This window comes from Octopus sinensis, linkage group LG29, assembly GCF_006345805.1.
Source record: "Octopus sinensis linkage group LG29, ASM634580v1, whole genome shotgun sequence".
NCBI classification, from domain to species: Eukaryota; Metazoa; Mollusca; class Cephalopoda; order Octopoda; family Octopodidae; genus Octopus; species Octopus sinensis.
The window spans coordinates 927,323-950,729 of record NC_043025.1 but is presented as its reverse complement, the minus strand read 5'-3'; the positions used below and the strand labels follow the sequence as shown (position 1 = coordinate 950,729).

Genomic DNA, 23,407 nt, shown 5'->3' with positions numbered 1-23,407 from the left:
ATTTCAGCTCAAACAGAAATAAAATATTTGCTATTTACTGTACAGTATTTAGCGAAATGACTGAAAGTCAACTGCGGCGCAATATCTCCCAAGTTTTGAACAAATCCCAGGAATTGCTTAACTTAGGAGTTAAGAAAAGCCACATTAAATTCATTGATGAAAGTAAGTATCGTGTTTCTTATTAATTTAATCATCATTACCGTCATAATTAGCTTCATCAATCACCAACCTCTTAGTCGTTGTCGTCATCATCAACCACAGTAGATGATACCAAGCACACAGACTCTCTCCCTCTCTCTCTCTCTCACACACAACTATTTATTTACATTTTCTCAACGCTTGGATAATTTAAAAAAAAAGCATTTTATTTTGCGCTTTTCCGTTTCTTGTCCCTACGGAACTGTTTGTCTTTGCTCAGTTTCTTTTTAATTATACCAATTAACCGAGGGCAAAAATGTTTTCTTCTAATTTTGTATAGAAGTAGAAGATGCAGACTCTAATGGGCAGAACAATTCAAACAATTCCAGTACTTGCTTTAATTCAAACAGGAAAACTATTTAGTGCTGCAAATAATTTTCCTCAGCGAAAATTCATTTCGTACGAAGTGATCAAGTTAATTTTTACATTAGGATCGATTTAAACAGTGTCTAAGGGATATAAGAGAGGAACAAATCATATCCCATTGCCGGAAAAGGATATATTTTCACTTCGTTTCCATTCATTTCATTTTACCATCGCCAAATCAATATAACATCTACCCATTTCTAGCGTACATTAGGTTTTGCGCTTCCGGTCAGTATGTCTAAAGAGTGATCAATATATTGACGAAATTCAACACTAGAGGCCGCGAAACAGACAAGCATTCTGAGTAGTCATATCCCGTAACCAGTTATATATTGCTCGAGAAAATATAAAATATATATATATACATATGCACACACCTCTATTTCTATTTTATTTATTGTTTTTTAAGAATATATAAGAAAATATATATATAAGAATATATATATATATAATCTACAGGATCTCAAGTAGTTATGCAGTTTCAATCGGCTAAATTTAATTGAACAATACAAAAATTACATCAATTTAAATGCAATGCCATCTTCAGCTGCATAAATAATGAATTAGAATTTTAATAAGTAGGACACTTTAATGTAATTTTTCTCAAATATTTGAACAGAGCAAGAATATGGAGAAAATCATATTGTCGCCATTTTAGTTAAGAATAGACTACACTTCCAAGAATTGCATGGAGCCTGGTTGGGTCCTTGTGTTGTAAGGGATTGTAATTCATTTCTAAATCATTTATCTCTTTACAAACTACTAAATGAAAAACTAGAAATCTATTTTGAATAAATATATATGCTCTCCGTGTATATTTGCAACACTTCGTGTATCATTGTCCTCAAATCAGCCAGCAGGTGGTCCAAACAATTTATTTCCAACATTAACTGCTGCTGCTGCTGCTACTACTACTACTACTACTACTACTACTACTACTAACTACTACTACTACTACTACTACTACTACTGGCTTCTTTCATGTCCATATTTTGCTTCTTTTTCAGTGGTTTGTGATGAAAGCACAACATCAACTAACAATCGAGCTTTCTCTTGGCCAATGACAAAAATAGGAACTACTGCGGAGATCCCATGTCATGGAAATGTAGCCACCAGGCATTGGTTCGTTTGTATTGATTTATTTCTACTCAAAATTTGAAGTTTTCAGCGTCATCCTATTGTGAGAGAATGTTACTTGGTAGAGCAAATAACAGGTTTATAGATTAACAAGATAGAATTAAACGTCTATCGGTTGCAATCTCTTGTCCCAGCATTTTTACATTGTATACATTATTTGATATAATTTAGCCTTGTCCTAACTATCTAGGTTTGCTTTGTCGCCAATATTATACAAAGCTTTCATTTCATTCGTTTTTATGTTCTGAGTTCAAATTCCCCTAAGGTCGACTTTGCCTTTAATTTTTTCGGTTCGATGAAATAAATACCAATTGAGCACTGGGTTTGGTGTAAACAACTTATCCCTTCCCCTGAAATTGCTGGCCTTGTGCCAAAATTTGAAACCAATATTAGACAAGGCTTTATGGTGCTGACCTGGCGGAATCGTTTCCATGCCGGACAAAATGCTTAGCAGCATTTCCTCTGACTTTACATTCTGAGATCAAATGCTACCAGGGTAAACTTTATCTTTTACCCTTTCGGGATCGATAAAATAAGTACGCTGGGGTCTATGTTATCGAACTACCCCCACTCAAAATATCTGACCCTGTGGCAAAATTTGAAATCAGCATTATTCAAAGATTTAAAGATTCTTGTAAGTTCCAGAATTTCACAAAATAATTGTAGCAAAGAAAGCACATACCTAGATACAGCCAATAGAATCTATCAGTGATTCTGTTGGATTCAGGCTAGTACTATTTATTCAATTTTATGATTACATTAGAGCTATATATCTTGCTAGTACATGATGGTCATCCTGGGATTTCACTCATCACAGACTATGTAACACGGTCTCTCTTCTCTCATTTCTACCACGTCATTCCACAGGTTAAGCATCTAAATTGTTCCTACCAGAGGCTGAGCTTTATTAGTTTTAAGACAAGACCAACTGGTGGAATCACTCAAATCTGTGCATATGTAGGAAAATATACATAAATCCATTGCTGCCGCTGTTGCTACTGATGTCTATGGTGGCGAAATATTAGCAACTAATTCCCCCATTCAACTTGAACTAACAACTTGGCTCCTTAATTCTGCATCACCTACACCGTTCCAACTAATCTTGTATTGAATAATCATAAAAACAAGAAATTATTGTAAATAAAAACAGATGCAGGAATATTGTTTTTATATCTGAACTCTAGTTAGAAAATATTTGACATTAGTTTTGAGGATAGGGGTCAGGAGTAAATAATAGATTTCTCCCCCAAATGCAAGACACCATTTATCCTTCTTTCACTAAATTATGAGTTCAAATCACGACCAGTTCGAAGGTTTCTTATATTCCTCTGAGACTGATGAAATTCTCCTCAGAATGAATAAACTCGACTGACAATATTTAACATTTATTTTTTCAGTTCTTCCAGAACGATGGGGCATCCAGAAATGGCATCAAGTCAAAACCTGTCATCACAAAAGTGTTCACCGTTTACTGGTATCTGGCAAGAACCAGACATGTCTCAATGTTACAATGCAGAACAGAGCAAAGGCATTGATGATGGTGAGCGAGCAAATTATTTTTAAATGACTTTTACAGTAGTAGAAGTAGCAGGATGAGAAGTAATTTTTGTGAGTGACTTTCTGTCTGTTTAAATACGACCACTCTGGTGGAGGTGGGGGTGGTGAGTGTGTATGTGTATGTCTTTCTATGTCTGTTCCATTATGACTGTCCTGTGTGTGTGTGTGTGTGTGTTTGTAATTACAATGATTTTTCAAAAGGTAATGCAACCTATTCTCCCGTTTGAGTCCTCCAGGAATGTGTCCATCTCGTTCAACGGCAAATCATTTGACTCATTTATGGAAACGTTATGAAAGAATTTATTACTTTGGAGAGTTGAGTTCATTATTGTAATATCGTTAAAACCACGTTTTCGTAAACATTCTGCAGACAGGCTGAGTAGAGAGAGAAGCAGAAAAACAACAGGGATATTACTGGTACATACCTCTTTGCATACATTACGTTGGAGCGGTGGTTGTAGAATCTTCAAATATTCAATGACATACCCTACATATCTGTTTGTCATAGAATATAAGCAATTTACTTCTCTCAAATGTTATTATGGCACTGTCAAATTAAATAGATTTTCATATGCATTTAGTGATGTGATGATTTCAATTTCTCATTAGACCATTATGAAAACTTATCACTATTAATCCTTAAATTAGGCGGTAAGCTGGCAGAATCGTTAGCAGAGCGGGAGAAATGCTTTGCAGTACTTCGTCTGTCTTTACGTTCTGAGTTCAAATTCCGCCAAGATTGACTTTGCTTTTCATAATTTCTGTGTCGATAAAATAAGCGCAAGTTGAGCTCTGGGTCAATGTAATCAACTTAACCCCCTACACCAAATCTGCTGGTCACGTACCAATATTTGAAACCTCTATTATTCCGTTTATTATGTCCTTTCATTTACACGATTTTTTCATTTCATGTTCATTTCATTCATCGCTTACAATGCTCTCCCCCCCCCCACACACACACACATCCTCTCTCTCTCACTCACACTCACACACACACACAGATGGAATCAAACACCACGACATGAAGGAAAAGAGAAAAAGAGAGCACTTTTGGCGAGTGATCAAAATATTGGTTTGAAAGCTGGAAAACTGAAGTGGACAGAGAAGCTAAAGGAGATGGACAGGAAGTCAAGAAAGGTTCTAACGATGTATGGAGCCCATCATCCACATGCAGACCACGATCGCCGATACACGAAGAGAGTGAATGGAGAAAAGGGACTGATAAGTGTGGGAAACTGCGTGCGTTTCGAACTCGAAGGCTTAATGAGATACCGAACCTAAAGTAAGGAAACCTTGTTAGTGACAGTTAGGAATGAGGGAGTATTGAAAGCAGGAAAAACGAAGGAAGAAACACAAAAAGAAATGAAGAAGAATGGCGCAAGAAGGGAGAACACAATGAATTTCCATATAACAAAATGTAGGTGGGATTGGCTGATGAAAGGAATTCTAAAGAAAGAGACCGAGAACACTATATTGGCAGCGCAAGAGTAAGCTTTGGCCACAAACTGGAGGGTCGACATTAGAATGAGCAAGTGTCCAGGAACTCCCACAATGCAAGCCTCAAGGAACTCCTACAAAACCTCTGATAAAGAGAAATGATAATCAAAATAAATAAATTTGACAAAAACTAATAAGTTGCTGAAAATATGTGGCGCTCAACATCCGAAAGCAGATATCAACCGACTGTAATTAAGGAAAGACCAGACTGGGAGATGCTCAATAGCAGTAGAAGAACGTATAGAGATGGAAAAAAAAGCTTAGCCGAGTATTTACAATGTGGCACAGAAAAACTACTAAAGACTGAATAAAAGGGCAGGTAAAAGCAGACTTCTCTTGCTAAATTTCTAATGAAAAGGCCTGCAAGTGTGCAAAGTGCAGAAACTGTGTCCAAAAAGCCTAAATTAAGCGACGCGAGAGAGAAAAGGCCCCAGTACTTATTCTTTGTAAGCCTAGTATTTATTCTATCGGTCTATTTTGCCGAACCGCTAAGTTACAGGGTCGTAAACACACCAGCATCGGTTGTCAAGCGATGTTGGAGGTGGGGAACAAAAACAGGCACAAACATATACACATACACACACACATAGATATATATACATACACACATACACACACATAGATATATATACATATACATATATACGACAGGCTTCTTTCAGTTTCCGTCTACCAAATCCACTCACAAGGTTTTGGTCGGCCCGAGGCTTAAGTAGAAGACACTTTCCCAAGGTACCACGCAGGTTCTTCCTGAAATTTCAATTGAAAGCGATTCTCCTTCCAAACGATAATATCCCTCTTCCTTGCACACATTGTATCCCTCGTACACAGGGTAATCAAATTAATAAAAACCGCTTTAGATATTTCTTTTACGTTCTATTTTACTGTGCTTTTATTATTGTCATTTTCCTTGTAACTGTAGGCTTTTTGTTTCGAAACCCATAAAAATGGCCATTGGATGGTTTTGTGTTGCTGGAAAGGAACAATCATATTCTAATACATATGTATGCAAGTGTGGGCATGGTTGCATATATATATGTGTATATATATATATATATATATATATATATATATATATATATATATATATATATATATATATATATATAATATATAATATATATATATATATATATATATATATATGCGTAGTAGTGGGTGTGTGGTAAGTAGATTGCTTACGAACCATATGGTCCCGGGTTCAGTCCCACTGCGTGGTACCTTGGGCAAGTGTCTTCTGCTATAACCTCAGGCCGACCAAAGCCTTGTGAGTGGATTTGGTAGACGGAAACTGAAAGAAGCCTGTCGTATATATGTATATGTATATATATCTATGTGTGTGTATATGTGTGTATGTTTGTGTCTTTTTTTATCCCCCCTCCAACATCGCTTGACAACCGATGCTGGTGTGTTTACGACCCTGTAACTTAGCGGTTAGGCAAAAGGGACCGATAGAATAAATACTAGGCTTACAAAGAATAAGTACTGGGGTCGACTTGCTCGACTAAACGCGGTGCTCCAGCATGGCAACAGTGAAATGACTGAAACAAGTAAAAAGTAAAAAGAGTAAAGAGTATATATGAATCTTTAGTCAAATATATTCAATGAGAATATTACATACTGAATATATATTGAGTGCTCTATTGTATCAAAGTATTAATATTATTAAGGTATTTATATATTTAATGCGAGCGATTATATATATATTTAAATAATATATTATTATTAATATTAAGAATTCAATATCAGAAAACTTCTCCGAAAGATATACACGTGTGAAAAAAAATGGTTGTATTAAAAATATATAAATAAATAAATATAAATATTTATAAAAATATATGTATATATGTATACGTATAAATAAATAATGTATATGACAGTTTATAAGTTTTGAATTAAATATTTAAACCTTTTTTACGATCGTTTCACAGAAGTGCTGTCCCTATAATGAAATCCTATATTGGATACGTGTACGTGCACATAGATGCAAATAAATGTTTCTACATACATATATATATATATATATATATATATATATATGCTTACTTATGTATGTACATATGAATATAAACTTGTATATATGTTACGTATGTATGCAAATGTGGGCTGATTTGCATATATTATATATATATATATATATATATATATATATATATATACGCGAGAAAGAAGCAACAAGAATGGATAGGTTTTTAGTACGATCGTTTCATACAAGGACAGGTTTTATTAAAAGTTGCAGAGATTACAGCATATAAACGAGTCCCGTACTCATCAGCTAAAATACATGTAAGTTCTCTAGACATCCTAGTGTTTGAGGCTATACTCATGAAGTAATGTAGATAATTAAACAGATTTCTAAAGTTCATTAAAGTTCTTTAAAGATCTTTAAAGATGATGCATAGTCTTATCACAGAATTTTAAAAAAGTTTTGATAGCATCACAGAGAAGGTGACCTAATCCATATGAATTTCCATAGATATGATGAGGGATTATATACTCACAGAAGACAAATTTATCCATTGTTATTAGCATTACAGAGAGGGTGAATTAATCCTTTGTATATATGCACAGATTCCAATGGTGTAGATGTAAATTTCCAGAGAAATGGAGATGAATTTCATATTCACAGGCGATAAATTTTACAATGGTTGAACACAATGAGGTAGGTACCAATCCTTGTTATATGATTAGGTGTTTGCCATATTAATCACATTACTGCTATTCACAAGAGGCTGCAGCTATTTAACTCTTAAAGGTTGAAGGGCTTACTAGATCGGCCAAGAATAGAGAAGGGAATAGAAGAAAAGAGAGAAAATAAGGGAGGAGGGAGCAAAAAAGGGGGGGGAAAGGGGGACTAAAAGAGAAGAGAAAAGGAAACAGAGAATAAGAAGAAGAAAAAGAAGAAAGAGAAAAGAGAAAGAAATAGGGAAAGAAGGGAAAAAAAGAAAAAGTAAAAAGAAAAAAGAGGGTTCTAGTTATACAGAAGAGCTAGTAGACTGTAAGTCTGGTTTTAATCACAGGCATCTAGGAACTGGAGGGGAATATTATTATTCTTTGACCAGTAAACCGTTAATTTATTGCTGTTGAAATCAGCTATGAGTTTAAAGAGAATCTAAAGAGATAACACAGTCAGGGGTTAAGGGGTCAGATGCTAAAATCACCAGAAAATACCTTAGGAAAATCTAAGTATAATCTTATCAAAAAGTCATTAAAAATTTACTTATTTAATTTATTCATTTTATTGTCTTAAGGAGTTGTCGTTATTATTCATACATTGACCGACTACAGGTCAAATCTTATAAGATCATTTACAAGGTGTTAGGGGATTGTCTATCCTAATGAAGATAATCATATTATCACCGAGGGAATAGCCTTATTTATTTAATTATGAAATAGAATTATGGGGCTACAGTAACTAATTATAATTTATTAGAGTTATGCTATTTAAATTAGATTAAGTTAGGAATTAAAATTAAATATTACAATTAAGATTTAAAATTAAGAATTTAAAAATTGTGAGTTTGAAATTAAATAAAGCCTCAATTAAGTAGCGAATAAGTACTATTCATTTCTCTGTTCTCAAAAACTGATGTAGATATAAGGAAAAAGATAAAGATAACTGTAATGTGAGAACTCTTAGTTATCTACTTAAAGCAGTGCTATACTAGTAGAAATCAAGTTATATCTATCTATCTAGTTATGAATATTCCAATCATTTAAAATATTTTAAAGTCTTCATTTAGCGTGGACACAAACTTGACCTAGTTCGATATGGTTATTCAATAAGTTTCTATGTTTACTATGCTTTAGAATTTCGTACGTCTCCATGGAGCATAGTTGACAACCAACCCTACTATTTTTATACGGAATTGCTCTCCTAACTATTTCCCAATTAAGGGTATATTTTTGTTATTATTTTTGAGTTCCCAGATTTTGTTTGAAAGTGTGGTGGTACCAGCTTTATGACGTAATTTAAAAGTCGAGATGTGATTTCTAACTCTGGCTAAAAAATTAATTGTACAGCCAATGTAAAAATATTTGTTATTCTCCGTGGATATGGTACATTTATAGATTACATTATTTTCCCTACATAGACCAGGTGCCGGGCATTTTGATTTTATTCTACACTTACACACAGGAGGAACACTTCAGGCCTTGGATTATTCCTGGGTAGATGTTTAAGGTTCCTATTATTTTGATTATCATTTCTATAGTTGGTACTGATATCTAAAGTATTGTTATATATTTATTGATCCTTCCGTTTCATCATTTAGGCGTAAAGTCCTACCAAGATTTCTTATATTATTCGTAATTATTATTATTGTTAGTCTTTTTATCCAACTGTATATTATTGTTATAGATATCACTGATATTTTCATCCCCTTATTTTCTCCATTAGCCTTATTTCTATTATTTCTATTATTAACAATATTACTTCTATTAATATCGGCATTGTTATTATTACTATTAATGTTAATGTTATTAGTCATTCTGTGGTTACTAATTTCACCTATGTTTTGATAGTTCCTATTGCTGTTTTTTATTGTTGGTAGTATTATTGTTATTGCTATTGGTATTCATTCTGATATTATTATTTTTATTTCTATCTTTCCTGGCTAGTTTAATGTTGTTATTATTAATTTTAGCTATTAAGTGGACATATTTGGGAGGGTTGAATAAGAAATCCTAACTGTTTTCCTAGAAATAATTCTATGATATCTATGAGAGATAGGGAAATTTTTTTCCAGAATTACTTTGAATTTGTTCTGTATATCCGATTGTATCGCACAGTTGAAAGGAATATTCAGCCATAATATATCTTTTTTATAAAATTTAGGGTCGTAGAATTACTACTATTCATCTCACCGGAGTTATTGTATTTATTACCATTATTTTTATTTTTATTTGTGTGCATCTTAGGTTTATCCACTTCAATCTTATCCGAGTTACCTATGTTCTGGTCAATGCTTCTATTTGAATTGTTGGGCCTGTACTCTAGATTGGCGTTTACCGTTAATTTAATTCTACTTTTATTTCGGGTTTGGTCTTTTTTGCTGCTTACTTGATTACTGATAACTTCATTATTAGGAATACGTGAGTTCTCCCCATCAACGAATGTAATCTTTTGTTGTATCCAGCCTTAGTTAACGCCGCATTATAATGCTCAGAATGGGAGTTAAATATATCCTTATTGGATGATAATTTTGAAATTCTTAATGAAATATTTCTTACTAAAGATTCTATTATATTTGGGGGATGATTTGATAATTTATTTACGTAATTCGTGACTTCGCCTTCCTTTCTAAATGGGTAATGTAGCTTGGAGTTAAGGTCTAGGGTAATATCTAGGAAATTAGCTATTTTAGTGCCCGTTCATACGTTATACTGAGGTTGAAATCCTTAAAGAACTTATTAATTTTCTTTCTAATCCTTTCTATAACAGATTTATTATTACTAGGGATAACAAACAGAGCATCATCTCTATATAGACCCCCCTGTATTTCTGGGATATCCTTGCTTATGCATTTTAATAGATATGCGCCTACTAGGTTGGTTACCTCAGCCGAATCACTGGAACCCATTGGTATATCAAAAAATTTGGTGTATCTGCTCTAGTCCATAATTTATCTTCAAATTCAATAAATGTCTTCCTAGCTAGTAGCACAATATTGATTTCTTCTCTAGTTATGAGGGAGCGATTCATGGCAAATATTAGTGATTTGTTGAGTAAGATAGGGGAAATGCTAGAGTAATAACTATTAATATCGAACTGAATAAAGGACAGACTACTAGTATTAGTTAGAGAGTTAAACCATTTTAGAACTTCGTCGGTACTTAGCCATAGGTTTAAGGGGAGAAGAGGGGTTATTTGGGGTAGAACAGTATCCAGGATAGATTTACTAAGTCGGCCAATGTCCGACTTAGTTGGACAGATCAGCCTTACTGAAGGGTTATCCAAGAAGTCCTTTTTGTGGTCTTTAAGGTTGATCCTGGGCTCACAGGGTTTAAGTGGCTCCGTTCTATCTGTTAAATTTAGTTTCTCCATGATCTCTTTCATTTCCATGTTTACTTTTTTCAAATTGTTCTTAGTTGTAATTTTATATTTGGAGTTTAGTTCTTTCCTAATTAATTTGCTATAAATATCGTAATCAACTCTATACATATTACCCGTTTTATCTGCTGGTACTAGGATTCCATGTTTGCACCGGGTTGACTGAATAAGTTCCTAAGGTGTCTAGGTGAGGGTTATATCTTAACGGGTGTTCCTTGAAGCTAATATCATCTATAAGATTCAGCAAGTCTTTCTCAAGTTCTCCAGGAATGGGTTCTGAGGTGGGCTTTTCTACTTTTAAAAATTCTTCTAAAATTCTTTTCGGTATTCATTTCTGAGGTTTTCTCTTCTGTTTGACATCAAAATGGTACGTTTTCCACCTGATTCTTCTAATGAAATCGTTAATCCTATGAATGAGAAGCCAATTATATTCATCTATACTATGTAAGGGGATGTCTTTAGGAGAACTTAATGTTTACTTTTTCCATTCTTGTTGAGAAATTAAGTACCAGAAAAACATACAGACTGTATGGGAATATATTCAAAGAGCAATAAAGATTCAAGTAATTTAAAAAAATTTACTTGAATATGGTACCTAACTTAGATGCACCAAAAAAACTATACTGATTTAACAATACAGTAATGTGGGGTGATTATAAGCGAGAAAGAAGCAACAAGAATGGATAGGTTTTTAGTACGATCGTTTCATACAAGGACAGGTTTTATTAAAAGTTGCAGAGATTACAGCATATAAACGAGTCCCGTACTCATCAGCTAAAATACATGTAAGTTCTCTAGACATCCTAGTGTTTGAGGCTATACTCATGAAGTAATGTAGATAATTAAACAGATTTCTAAAGTTCATTAAAGTTCTTTAAAGATCTTTAAACATGGAATCCTAGTACCAGCAGATAAAACGGGTAATATGTATAGAGTTGATTACGATATTTATAGCAAATTAATTAGGAAAGAACTAAACTCCAAATATAATTTACAACTAAGAACAATTTAAAAAAGTAAACATGGAAATGAAAGAGATCATGGAGAAACTAAATTTAACAGATAGAACGGAGCCACTTAAACCCTGTGAGCCCAGGATCAACCTTAAAGACCACAAAAAGGACTTCTTGGATAACCCTTCAGTAAGGCTGATCTGTCCAACTAAGTCGGACATTGGCCGACTTAGTAATCTATCCTGGATACTGTTCTACCCCAAATAACCCCTCTCTCCCCTTAAACCTATGGCTAAGTACCGACGAAGTTCTAAAATGGTTTAACTCTCTAACTAATATTAGTAGTCTGTCCTTTATTCAGTTCGATATTAATAGTTATTACTCTAGCATTTCCCCTATCTTACTCAACAAATCACTAATATTTGCCATGAATCGCTCCCTCATAACTAGAGAAGAAATCAATATTGTGCTACTAGCTAGGAAGACATTTATTGAATTTGAAGATAAATTATGGACTAGAGCAGATACACCAAATTTTTTTGATATACCAATGGGTTCCAGTGATTCGGCTGAGGTAACCAACCTAGTAGGCGCATATCTATTAAAATGCATAAGCAAGGATATCCCAGAAATACAGGGGGGTCTATATAGAGATGATGCTCTGTTTGTTATCCCTAGTAATAATAAATCTGTTATAGAAAGGATTAGAAAGAAAATTAATAAGTTCTTAAGGATTTCAACCTCAGTATAACGTATGAACCGGGCACTAAAATAGCTAATTTCCTAGATATTACCCTAGACCTTAACTCCAAGCTACATTACCCATTTAGAAAGAAGGCGAAGTCACGAATTACGTAAATAAATTATCAAATCATCCCCAAATATAATAGAATCTTTAGTAAGAAATATTCATTAAGAATTTCAAAATTATCATCCAATAAGGATATATTTAACTCCCATTCTGAGCATTATAATGCGGCGTTAACTAAGGCTGGATACAACCAAAAGATTACATTCGTTGATGGGGAGAACTCACGTATTCCTAATAATGAAGTTATCAGTAATCAAGTAAGCAGCAAAAAAGACCAAACCCGAAATAAAAGTAGAATTAAATTAACGGTAAACGCCAATCTAGAGTACAGGCCCAACAATTCAAATAGAAGCATTGACCAGAACATAGGTAACTCGGATAAGATTGAAGTGGATAAACCTAAGATGCACACAAATAAAAATAAAAATAATGGTAATAAATACAATAACTCCGGTGAGATGAATAGTAGTAATTCTACGAACCCTAAATTTTATAAAAAAGATATATTATGGCTGAATATTCCTTTCAACTGTGCGATACAATCGGATATACAGAACAAATTCAAAGTAATTCTGGAAAAAAATTTCCCTATCTCTCATAGATATCATAGAATTATTTCTAGAAAAACAGTTAGGATTTCTTATTCAACCCTCCCAAATATGTCCACTTTAATAGCTAAAATTAATAATAACAACATTAAACTAGCCAGGAAAGATAGAAATAAAAATAATAATATCAGAATGAATACCAATAGCAATAACAATAATACTACCAACAATAAAAACAGCAATAGGAACTATCAAAACATAGGTGAAATTAGTAACCACAGAATGACTAATAACATTAACATTAATAGTAATAATAACAATGCCGATATTAATAGAAGTAATATTGTTAATAATAGAAATAATAGAAATAAGGCTAATGGAGAAAATAAGGGGAATGAAAATATCAGTGATATCTATAACAATAATATACAGTTGGATAAAAAGACTAACAATAATAATAACATTACGAATAATATAAGAAATCTTGGTAGGACTTTACGCCTAAATGATGAAACGGAAGGATCAATAAATAATAACAATACTTTAGATATCAGTACCAACTATAGAAATGATAATCAAAATAATAGGAACCTTAAACATCTACCCGGAATAATCCAAGGCCTGAAGTTGTTCCTCCTGTGTGTAAGTGTAGAATAAAATCAAAATGCCCGGCACCTGGTCTATGTAGGGAAAATAATGTAATCTATAAATGTACCATATCCACGGAGAATACAAATATTTTTACATTGGCTGTACAATTAATTTTTTAGCCAGAGTTAGAAATCACATCTCGACTTTTAAATTACGTCATAAAGCTGGTACCACCACACTTTCAAACAAAATCTGGGAACTCAAAAAAATAACAAAAATTATACCCTTAATTGGGAAATAGTTAGGAGAGCAATTCCGTATAAAAATAGTAGGGTTGGTTGTCAACTATGCTCCATGGAGACGTACGAAATTCTAAAGCATAGTAAACATAGAAACTTATTGAATAACCATATCGAACTAGGTCAAGTTTGTGTCCACGCTAAATTGAAGACTTTAAAATTTTTAAATGATTGGAATATTCATAACTAGATAGATAGATATAACTTGATTTCTACTAGTATAGCACTGCTTTAAGTAGATAACTAAGAGTTCTCACATTACAGTTATCTTTATCTTTTTCCTTATATCTACATCAGTTTTTTGAGAACAGAGAAATGAATAGTACTTATTCGCTACTTAATTGAGGCTTTATTTAATTTCAAACTCACAATTTTTAAATTCTTAATTTTAATCTTAATTGTAATATTTAATTTTAATTCCTAACTTAATCTAATTTAAATAGCATAACTCTAATAAATTATAATTAGTTACTGTAGCCCCATAATTCTATTTCATAATTAATAAATAAGGCTATTCCCTCGGTGATAATATGATTATCTTCATTAGGATAGACAATCCCCTAACACCTTGTAAATGATCTTATAAGATTTGACCTGTAGTCGGTCAATGTATGATAATAACGACAACTCCTTAAGACAATAAAATGAATAAATTAAATAAGTAAATTTTTAATGACTTTTTGATAAGATTATACTTAGATTTTCCTAAGGTATTTTCTGGTGATTTTAGCATCTGACCCCTTAACCCCTGACTGTGTTATCTCTTTAGATTCTCTTTAAACTCATAGCTGATTTCAACAGCAATAAATTAACGGTTTACTGGTCAAAGAATAATAATATTCCCCTCCAGTTCCTAGATGCCTGTTGATTAAAACCAGACTTACAGTCTACTAGCTCTTCTGTATAACTAGAACCCTCTTTTTTCTTTTTACTTTTTCTTTTTTTCCCTTCTTTCCCTATTTCTTTCTCTTTTCTCTTTCTTCTTTTTCTTCTTCTTATTTCTGTTTCCTTTTCTCTTCTTCTTTTAGTCCCCCTTTCCCCCCCCCTTTTTTGCTCCTCCTCCATTATTTTCTCTCTTTTCTTCTATTCCCTTCTCTATTCTTGGCCGATCTAGTAAGCCCTTCAACCTTTAAGAGTTAAATAGCTGCAGCCTCTTGTGAATAGCAGTAATGTGATTAATATGGCAAACACCTAATCATATAACAAGGATTGGTACCTACCTCATTGTGTTCAACCATTGTAAAATTTATCGCCTGTGAATATGAAATTCATCTCCATTTCTCTGGAAATTTACATCTACACCATTGGAATCTGTGCATATATACAAAGGATTAATTCACCCTCTCTGTAATGCTAATAACAATGGATAAATTTGTCTTCTGTGAGTATATAATCCCTCATCATATCTATGGAAATTCATATGGATTAGGTCACCTTCTCTGTGATGCTATCAAAACTTTTTTAAAATTCTGTGATAAGACTATGCATCATCTTTAAAGATCTTTAAAGAACTTTAATGAACTTTAGAAATCTGTTTAATTATCTACATTACTTCATGAGTATAGCCTCAAACACTAGGATGTCTAGAGAACTTACATGTATTTTAGCTGATGAGTACGGGACTCGTTTATATGCTGTAATCTCTGCAACTTTTAATAAAACCTGTCCTTGTATGAAACGATCGTACTAAAAACCTATCCATTCTTGTTGCTTCTTTCTCGCTTATAATCACCCCACATTACTGTATTGTTAAATCAGTATAGTTTTTTTTGGTGCATCTAAGTTAGGTACCATATTCAAGTAAATTTTTTTAAATTAACTTGAATCTTTATTGCTCTTTTATATATATATATATATATATATACATATATATATACATATATATATATGTATAAATACATATATATATGTATAAATACATATATATATATATACACACAGACATATATATAAGTACATGGAACTGTGTATGTGTACAAACATGCATTTATATATGTGTTTATACATGTAGATGCAGATGTATTAATGTGAGTGTGTATATTCGTATATATCTCTCTTTCTCTCTTTTCTCTCCTTTACTTGTTTCAGTCATTTGACTGCGGCCATGCTGGAGCACTGCCTTTAGTCGAGCAAATCGACCCCGGGACTTATTCTTTGTAAGCCCAGTACTTATTCTATCGGTCTCTTTTGCCGAACCGCTAAGTGACGGGAACACACCAGCATCGGTTGCCAAGAAATACTAGGGGGACAAACACAAACATACACACATACATATATATATATATACATATATACGACAGGCTTCTTTCAGTTTCCGTCTACCAAATCCACTCACAAGGCATTGGTCGGCCCGGGGCTATAGCAGAAGACACTTGCCCAAAATGCCACGCAGTGGGACTGAACCCGGAACCATATAGTTGGTTAGCAAGCTACTTACCACACAGCCACTCCTGCGCCTATATATATATATATATATATATATTTATATTTATATATAGTAGTTTTAAGTGTGTATGTGATTATGAACGGGTATTTTTATCTACGTATGTGGGTTTTATGTGTATCTATGACGTGTGTCTCATTTATAAATACAGCGATTATTTTCTATATTAATCCATAGGCTTTACCAAATCCTTCGCATTTCGTTTGATTTTAAAAACGTTGAACGAATATAAAATCCCTGCTGAGAACATATCAAAAGTCGTGAGTAGATATCTGCCCTCTCTCTCTCTTTCTCCGCACACTCACACATACACACACGCTTGCACACACACACAAGCACTGACCACACGCACACATGCATACACATATTAACGATCACATACACACACGCATGCATATTTTATAGAAGAAATGCAAAACGTCAAATATATTGTGAGCCCAATAAGTTTAGTAGATAGTGATATCGATTTTGTTAAATAATAACAGGTATTTTAAAGTTTAGCCTGATCAGCTTAAACACATAAATACATACATATATAAATAAATGTTAACTTCAAATATACAGATAAGTATTATTTGCGTATTTATTTATTATTTAATTCCCTACATATTCTGCTGCGAGCTGGAAGTCTTTTGTACGTCGAGCAAAATTATAAGCAGTAATTCGCCCCTCTTTATATTTTGAGTTCAAATTCTACTGCGGCCGACTTTGCCTTTCATCCTTTAATCGTTTTTACTACACCTCTGTATGAGTATTTACTCCACTGCCAAGCTTTGTTGAGCTAGTGTGAGTTGTTAGGTTCATCGAACTAGTATACTCTCGAGGTCAAAACACGGCCTCCACATCAGACAGGGTTGGTAGAGAGATTATACTGAGACCTTCATTCTGCTGTGGACTGAACATCGGCAACCTAATGCAATCCATATGTTCATAATTTGTATGCATGTAAGTATATATAGACTTTTATACAGACGTGTAAATACACTGAGACATGAACATGCAGTAGACCGTAGTAAAAGAATGCGAATTAATTGTATTTGGGTTTCATGAAATTCAGACAATCAACTCCATTTACTGATAGTAAATTATTACATAAACTTCTTTCTAACTTACTGACTTTTTGCTGGTCAATAAAAAGACTGTTCGATCCACTATTTTGTCTTTAAAAGAAGTTCACACAATGAACATCATTTATATATTCCGTGATATAATTTCCGATTCTGATACTAAATGAAATCCCACTCAAATTATTCACTAATCCTGTCTTTACACACACATGCGCGCGAACATGCACACACACACACATATGTACATATGTAACCACACAGGTACTTTTGGTAATATTCTCCTTCTCTCAACTTTTCCGTTTTCCTTTCCGACAAAGAGCTATGCTCGGAACGTTAAAAGCCCTCTCTTTTCTTCAACTTTACCGAGCGTCCAGCTAATATATTCCATGCGCATGTCCTCTTGCTTTTTGTTATTTTTATTTTTAATGTTCTACTCTTCAAATTTTACAATATATATATAATATATATATATATATATATATTGGCCTGTTCGCTTAGCCAGCGGGGTGGTGTCATTCGATGGCTAAGACAATGCGAACGCATTGTGACCAGCGATGTGTAACTACATCTGATGGACTGGTCGGAAAGGAAATAGAAAAGAAAAAAATATATATATATATATGTATATATGTATATATTACAGATGAGAAAATAATTTTATTCTCAAACTCAGGATAATGTTAATAATATAGAATGAACAGGATAAAAACTATCCTTATTTTGCAGAAAAATCTGTCGGCGACCAGTCATGAGACATGAACTCACATCCCTGTGATAACGCGTCTTATAAAGCTAGATTTATATATCCTAAATTTGCAGCAGAATTTGTCATTCGGGCAGCTTAGCTTAATGGTAAAGCACTTGACGCGTAATCTCAGGGATGTGAGTTTGAGTCTCAAAGCTAGCCGCAAAATATGGATATTTTATCCTGTTCATGCTATATTATTAGCATTATCCTGCGTTTGGAAGTAAAATTATTTCCTTATCTGAATCTTTCAATACATCTCAACGCTTTTAAATCAAACTTTGTTTCTTGAATTTAATGTCTGCATATATATATATACACATCCGGCTTTTGCAGATGGAGCATGAGTTTTTAACCGTGACTGGAAAATTCAGAGTTGAATATCCAGGGTAAGCAAGAGCTTCTAACACATTTATTCAAATTTGGTTTTGTTCCAAACATTCGATTTTATCGCATGTATTATACGTCACCATGATCAACAGTGTTTTACTTGTGACCCACAATATACTAATTCATACCTTCGACGAAATGCTTAAGTGTTTTATCAATGTTTTATTATACAAAGGACAAACAAACCCATATAAAGATAAAGAGAGAATTGTATATATATATATATATATATATATATATGCATATATATATATATATATATGCATATATATATATATACATACATACCTATATATATATATATATATAAATATATACATACACACACAGAAGGATAAGATCAATATTTAAATATCGATTTTATCAGGTGGCCAGCATGGGAATAAAAACCATCAAAGGTAACAATTATTTAAAATTATAATATAGGGTAATAGCAGTCAAATCTTGACTCTAGAGCCACATTAAATGTTCATATAGCACCAGGAGAGAAGACGAAGAGACAAAATAGAATAGCAAACATTTCTGGATAATTCCAGATCCCGGATTTCTGACTCTGCTTAAGAAATGCTCTGCCTTCATCAGTGGAATATACTCAGAAAAGCAAATAAATACAAATATATACATATACAACATACAATATACTTACATATACGAATGTATTTATAATATATATATTATATAATATATATATATATATATATATATATAATCTATATATATAATATATATATATATGTATGTTATATATATATATATATGAGCGTGTATATATAAATCAAGGCGGCTATCAGCATTTTAAGACCAACAGGGAAATAATTCACAATCACTAAAGGTGACAAGAGTGCGGTGAGCACCAGCATTATTAGAAATATTAGTCATAGACTATTTCGTTTTGGGATTTGGTTTGCAAGATTCTTTATATGAGTTCGTGTGTTGAAGCATATTCTGTTCTGTCTGGGGAGAGCCATTTTCTTTTTGTGCCTTATAATTCCACAGACTCACCGGTAACATTTCAACGTATTTCTTATTTTTCTTTTCCTAAAACTTTTCGTTGAGTCTTGAAAACTTTTACCAGTGATTGTGTTAAATTATAGTCATAGACACCTTAGCCATAAAAAAAACACATAGTGCATTGGCAGGGGGGATAACATTCCCCACGGTAAGCCAGTTGGATTAGATTAGCATGGTAATCTCTTATAGGAAGTTAATACTCATCAGCAATGCTCACTCCATTACGGCTGGTCGAGGCTAACTCCCGCCTGTCAATATCATTGAGAATGACATAAAAATGAGTGATTGATTTCACAAAATGGCAATGTGAAGATTATAAAATAATTAAGGTGGCTAACACGCAATTTAAAACCAACCAGGTAATTACCTATATATATATATAAAATGTATATAAAAACTTATACACGGAGGGAAGACCACCATGTGGATTTCTTACATGCTACAGAGGGCAAGCCACGGTACTGGACGAATATGTTCTTAACACCAACTTTTAGTCACCCGCTTGTAGTTCTAGCCTTCTTCACTAACTCTGTTCTCAACCATACTGAATGCGGTTATTTTACCTATGATGATCCAATCCTAAGCTATATTTGAATATAGAAATAATTGAAACAAAACAATTAATCTCTTTAAGTGTTCAAAGTCAACTGCGGCGCAATATCTCCAAAGTTTTGAACAAATTCCAGGCATTGCTCAACATGAATTTGCTTGATGAAAGTAAGTATCGTGTTTCTTCATTTTTTTAACACCATTACCAACCTCTTCGTCGTTGTCGTCATCATCAACCACAACGGATGATATCTTAGGACACCCACGCGTGCACGCAAGCGCACAGACTCCCTCTCTCTCATACATACAACTATTTATTTACATTTTCTCAAAGCTTGGATAATTTCAATAAATCAGCATTCTATTTTGCGCTTTTCCGTTTCTTGTCCCTACGGAACGGTTTGTCTAACCGAGGCAAAAATGTTTTCTTCTAATTTTGTATAGAAGTAGAAGATGCAGACTCTACTGGGCAGAATAATTCACACAATTCCAGTACTTTCTTTAATTCACTCAGGAAAATTATTCAACGTTGCAAATAATTTTCCTCAGCAGAATTTCATTTTGTTCGAAGTGATCATATTAATTTTGAATTAGGATCGATAGATACACACACAGCTCATACGCTTTAACTCATCTCTAAGAGATATAAAAGAGGAATAAATCACATCCCATTGCCGAACAATGATATAATTTTTTTCACTTCGTTTCCATTCATTTCATTTTACCACTGCCAAATCAATATAAAGTCTATCTATTTCCAGCATAAAAGAGGTTTATGCGCATCCGGTCAGTATGTCTAAGTAGTGGTCAATATTGAGGAAATGCAACAATAGAGGCCGCGAAACAGACATTAACATTTTTACGAGTCAAATCCCGTAACAAATTATATATTGCTCGGGAAAATGTAAAAATATATATACATATACACATACATATTTCGGGATGGTCATGTTATTTATTATTTAAAAAAAATATAAATGAATAAATATATGTGTGCATATATATATTGTGTGCCCAGGTAGAGTATACGGAGATCTCTACGTACAACAGTGTTCGGGCAAACAGATCACATTGGCATAATTTGAAGAACGCTGTCGATGTAGTTTCTCATGGATTCAGATCTACGTTTCGAGCATTGTCTTCTGTGAAATATACACGCTGGCCATTTTCAAGATGTGCAGATAGATTTTAGGAAAGTGTTCCTACATGTAAACAGGATGTGACATTTGTGTTGACAGTGTGTTTGTCTCAAAGCAGAACCGTCCTTCCATCAGCGCTTGTCAATTGGCTGAAGTAACATGAAAGGTATCGTCATTCATGGTATATTCGTGAATAAGTCACAAACTGAAATACGTTGATCTATTGTTTAGGGAAATATTATTTACTTGTTTAAGGGTTGTACTGGATACATAGCGAAAACAGCTCTAACAGTTCAAATAGTAAGAAATAAACATATATATATATACAAATTCATACTATCCGGTAATTAATGTGCTTAAACTTTTATATTTTATGTCTTTTCATTATGTTTCCAGGTTCAAGTACTGGTAATGGAACAGAGGATAGAACAGCAGAAACAAACTTTTGAGTGAAAATCGAAAAAGAGCCTCCAAGAATCGTCTTTGATGATATTTTATGCTATAAAACGATATTTTCTGCATATATAATACAAAATAAAATTTTCTGCATATATAATATAAAATTATATTTTCTTCATATATAATATAAAATTATATTTTCTGCATATATAATTTGAAATGATCATTTCTCAATATAAAATATGAAATAATATTTTCTTCATATATAATATAAAATTATATTTTCTCCATATATAATATGAAATAATATTTTCTCCATATATAATATAAAATATTTTTCTTTGTAACGACACTATAATTGTACCTTTCAATACAACACTATGCATGCATGAGACTGTATAATCCACCATAATGTAATTTAAACAAGTTTCAGGGCCTCACTATGGCTTGAAACAGAAAATATTGCATGATTTGAAATTATATTGATATTCTATCTTCTTGCCAATTTAATGTTATCAATGTAAGCTTTAGAATTGTTAAATAAAGGATTAAATCTGATCTGTTGCTACCGTTCTTTTTCTAGATGCAATACTGTAATACCGCAGACTAAGACCAAATACCACCGGAAGAGGCATTGATTCCATTTGTTATTTTAAACATTCCACTAAAATGTTAAAACTTGCAAAATGTATCATGTAGATTAGATTTACGATCATTTATCTAATTAGTATTATCAGGTCATTCAACTGTCATTATTCAAGTAATCAACATTTCACAAACAGCTACATTCCAATCAAAGCACCGGACGTAGATTCGTTTTCTACACGTTCATGTCTACTTTCACTCCATCAATGTTACACTTACACGAGACTGCGCACGCCTCAATGTCTTCATTGAAGTAGTTTCTTAGTTATACTCTCTACATGATATTCAGGCCCATTAGGCCGCAGTCTCTTTCGGTATCCAACATATTCCAACACCCGGGGATAGAAGACACCCCACTAAAAGAGATGCCAGTCTGTTGCAAGTTTAACCCCTGGTTGTTGCTGGTATTTCTTCTCAGATGACTGCACTGGAAGTGTTTTTCTCGTGGACAGAACTCACCGAACCAATAGTCCATGTGTCTATTTCTGTGTGTGTGTGTGTGTGTGTGTGTGTGTGCGTGCTTGTCTGTCTATGTATGTGTGTGCTTTTTAGCTCCTTCTGTTTTCCGGATCATTGGTCGCTCTCTTGCCAGCCGGAACACCGCTCCGCCCTTCTTTTATACTCTGCTTGTTGCTGTTAAAAGATATATGGAGCCGTTTATCGTAACATCTCTGTCATTTCTACCACTTATTATATGGCCTGTGGTTTTAGATGTCTTGGTACATCGACTGAACTAAGGAATTATTTATTAGTTTCCTCCTAATTAGATGGTCGCACCATTTCACTCTCTTCCATCTGACTACTTCAGTTCTGGTTTATGTCATGTAAATAACGTTTCTTATACAAATTACGCCACTCTCATTATAATATCTCTTTAGTTTTAAACACATTTTAATAACCACTTACGTATGTGTTTCTAGACCCTGATTAGAGAAGCAAAAATGTGCAACCTATCAATGCAACCCTGGCTGATGTCCTACAAGCTCCAGATCCTGTTTCTTAAATCTCTC

At 33.3% G+C, this 23,407-nt stretch overlaps 2 protein-coding genes across 4 annotated transcripts in view; one reads left to right on the top strand and one right to left on the bottom strand.

The window, feature by feature from the left end:
* The window catches only part of LOC115225961, a 234,338-nt gene that overhangs the window by 84,055 nt on the left and 126,876 nt on the right, over positions 1 to 23,407 (bottom strand). The window lies entirely within an intron of this gene.
* LOC115226217 lies at positions 9 to 21,888 on the top strand. Of its 2 annotated transcripts, XM_029797240.2 has the most exons (7): positions 9 to 162; positions 1,572 to 1,686; positions 3,099 to 3,241; positions 16,630 to 16,712; positions 18,601 to 18,653; positions 20,300 to 20,382; positions 21,750 to 21,888. In XM_029797240.2, the coding sequence occupies exons 1-7, from the start codon at positions 57 to 59 to the stop codon at positions 21,800 to 21,802; spliced, it is 636 nt and encodes a 211-aa protein (XP_029653100.1). In that variant the 5' UTR covers positions 9 to 56; the 3' UTR covers positions 21,803 to 21,888. The 2 variants fall into 2 exon arrangements, with proteins under 2 accessions (XP_029653100.1, XP_036370806.1); XM_036514913.1 differs by lacking the exon at positions 20,300 to 20,382.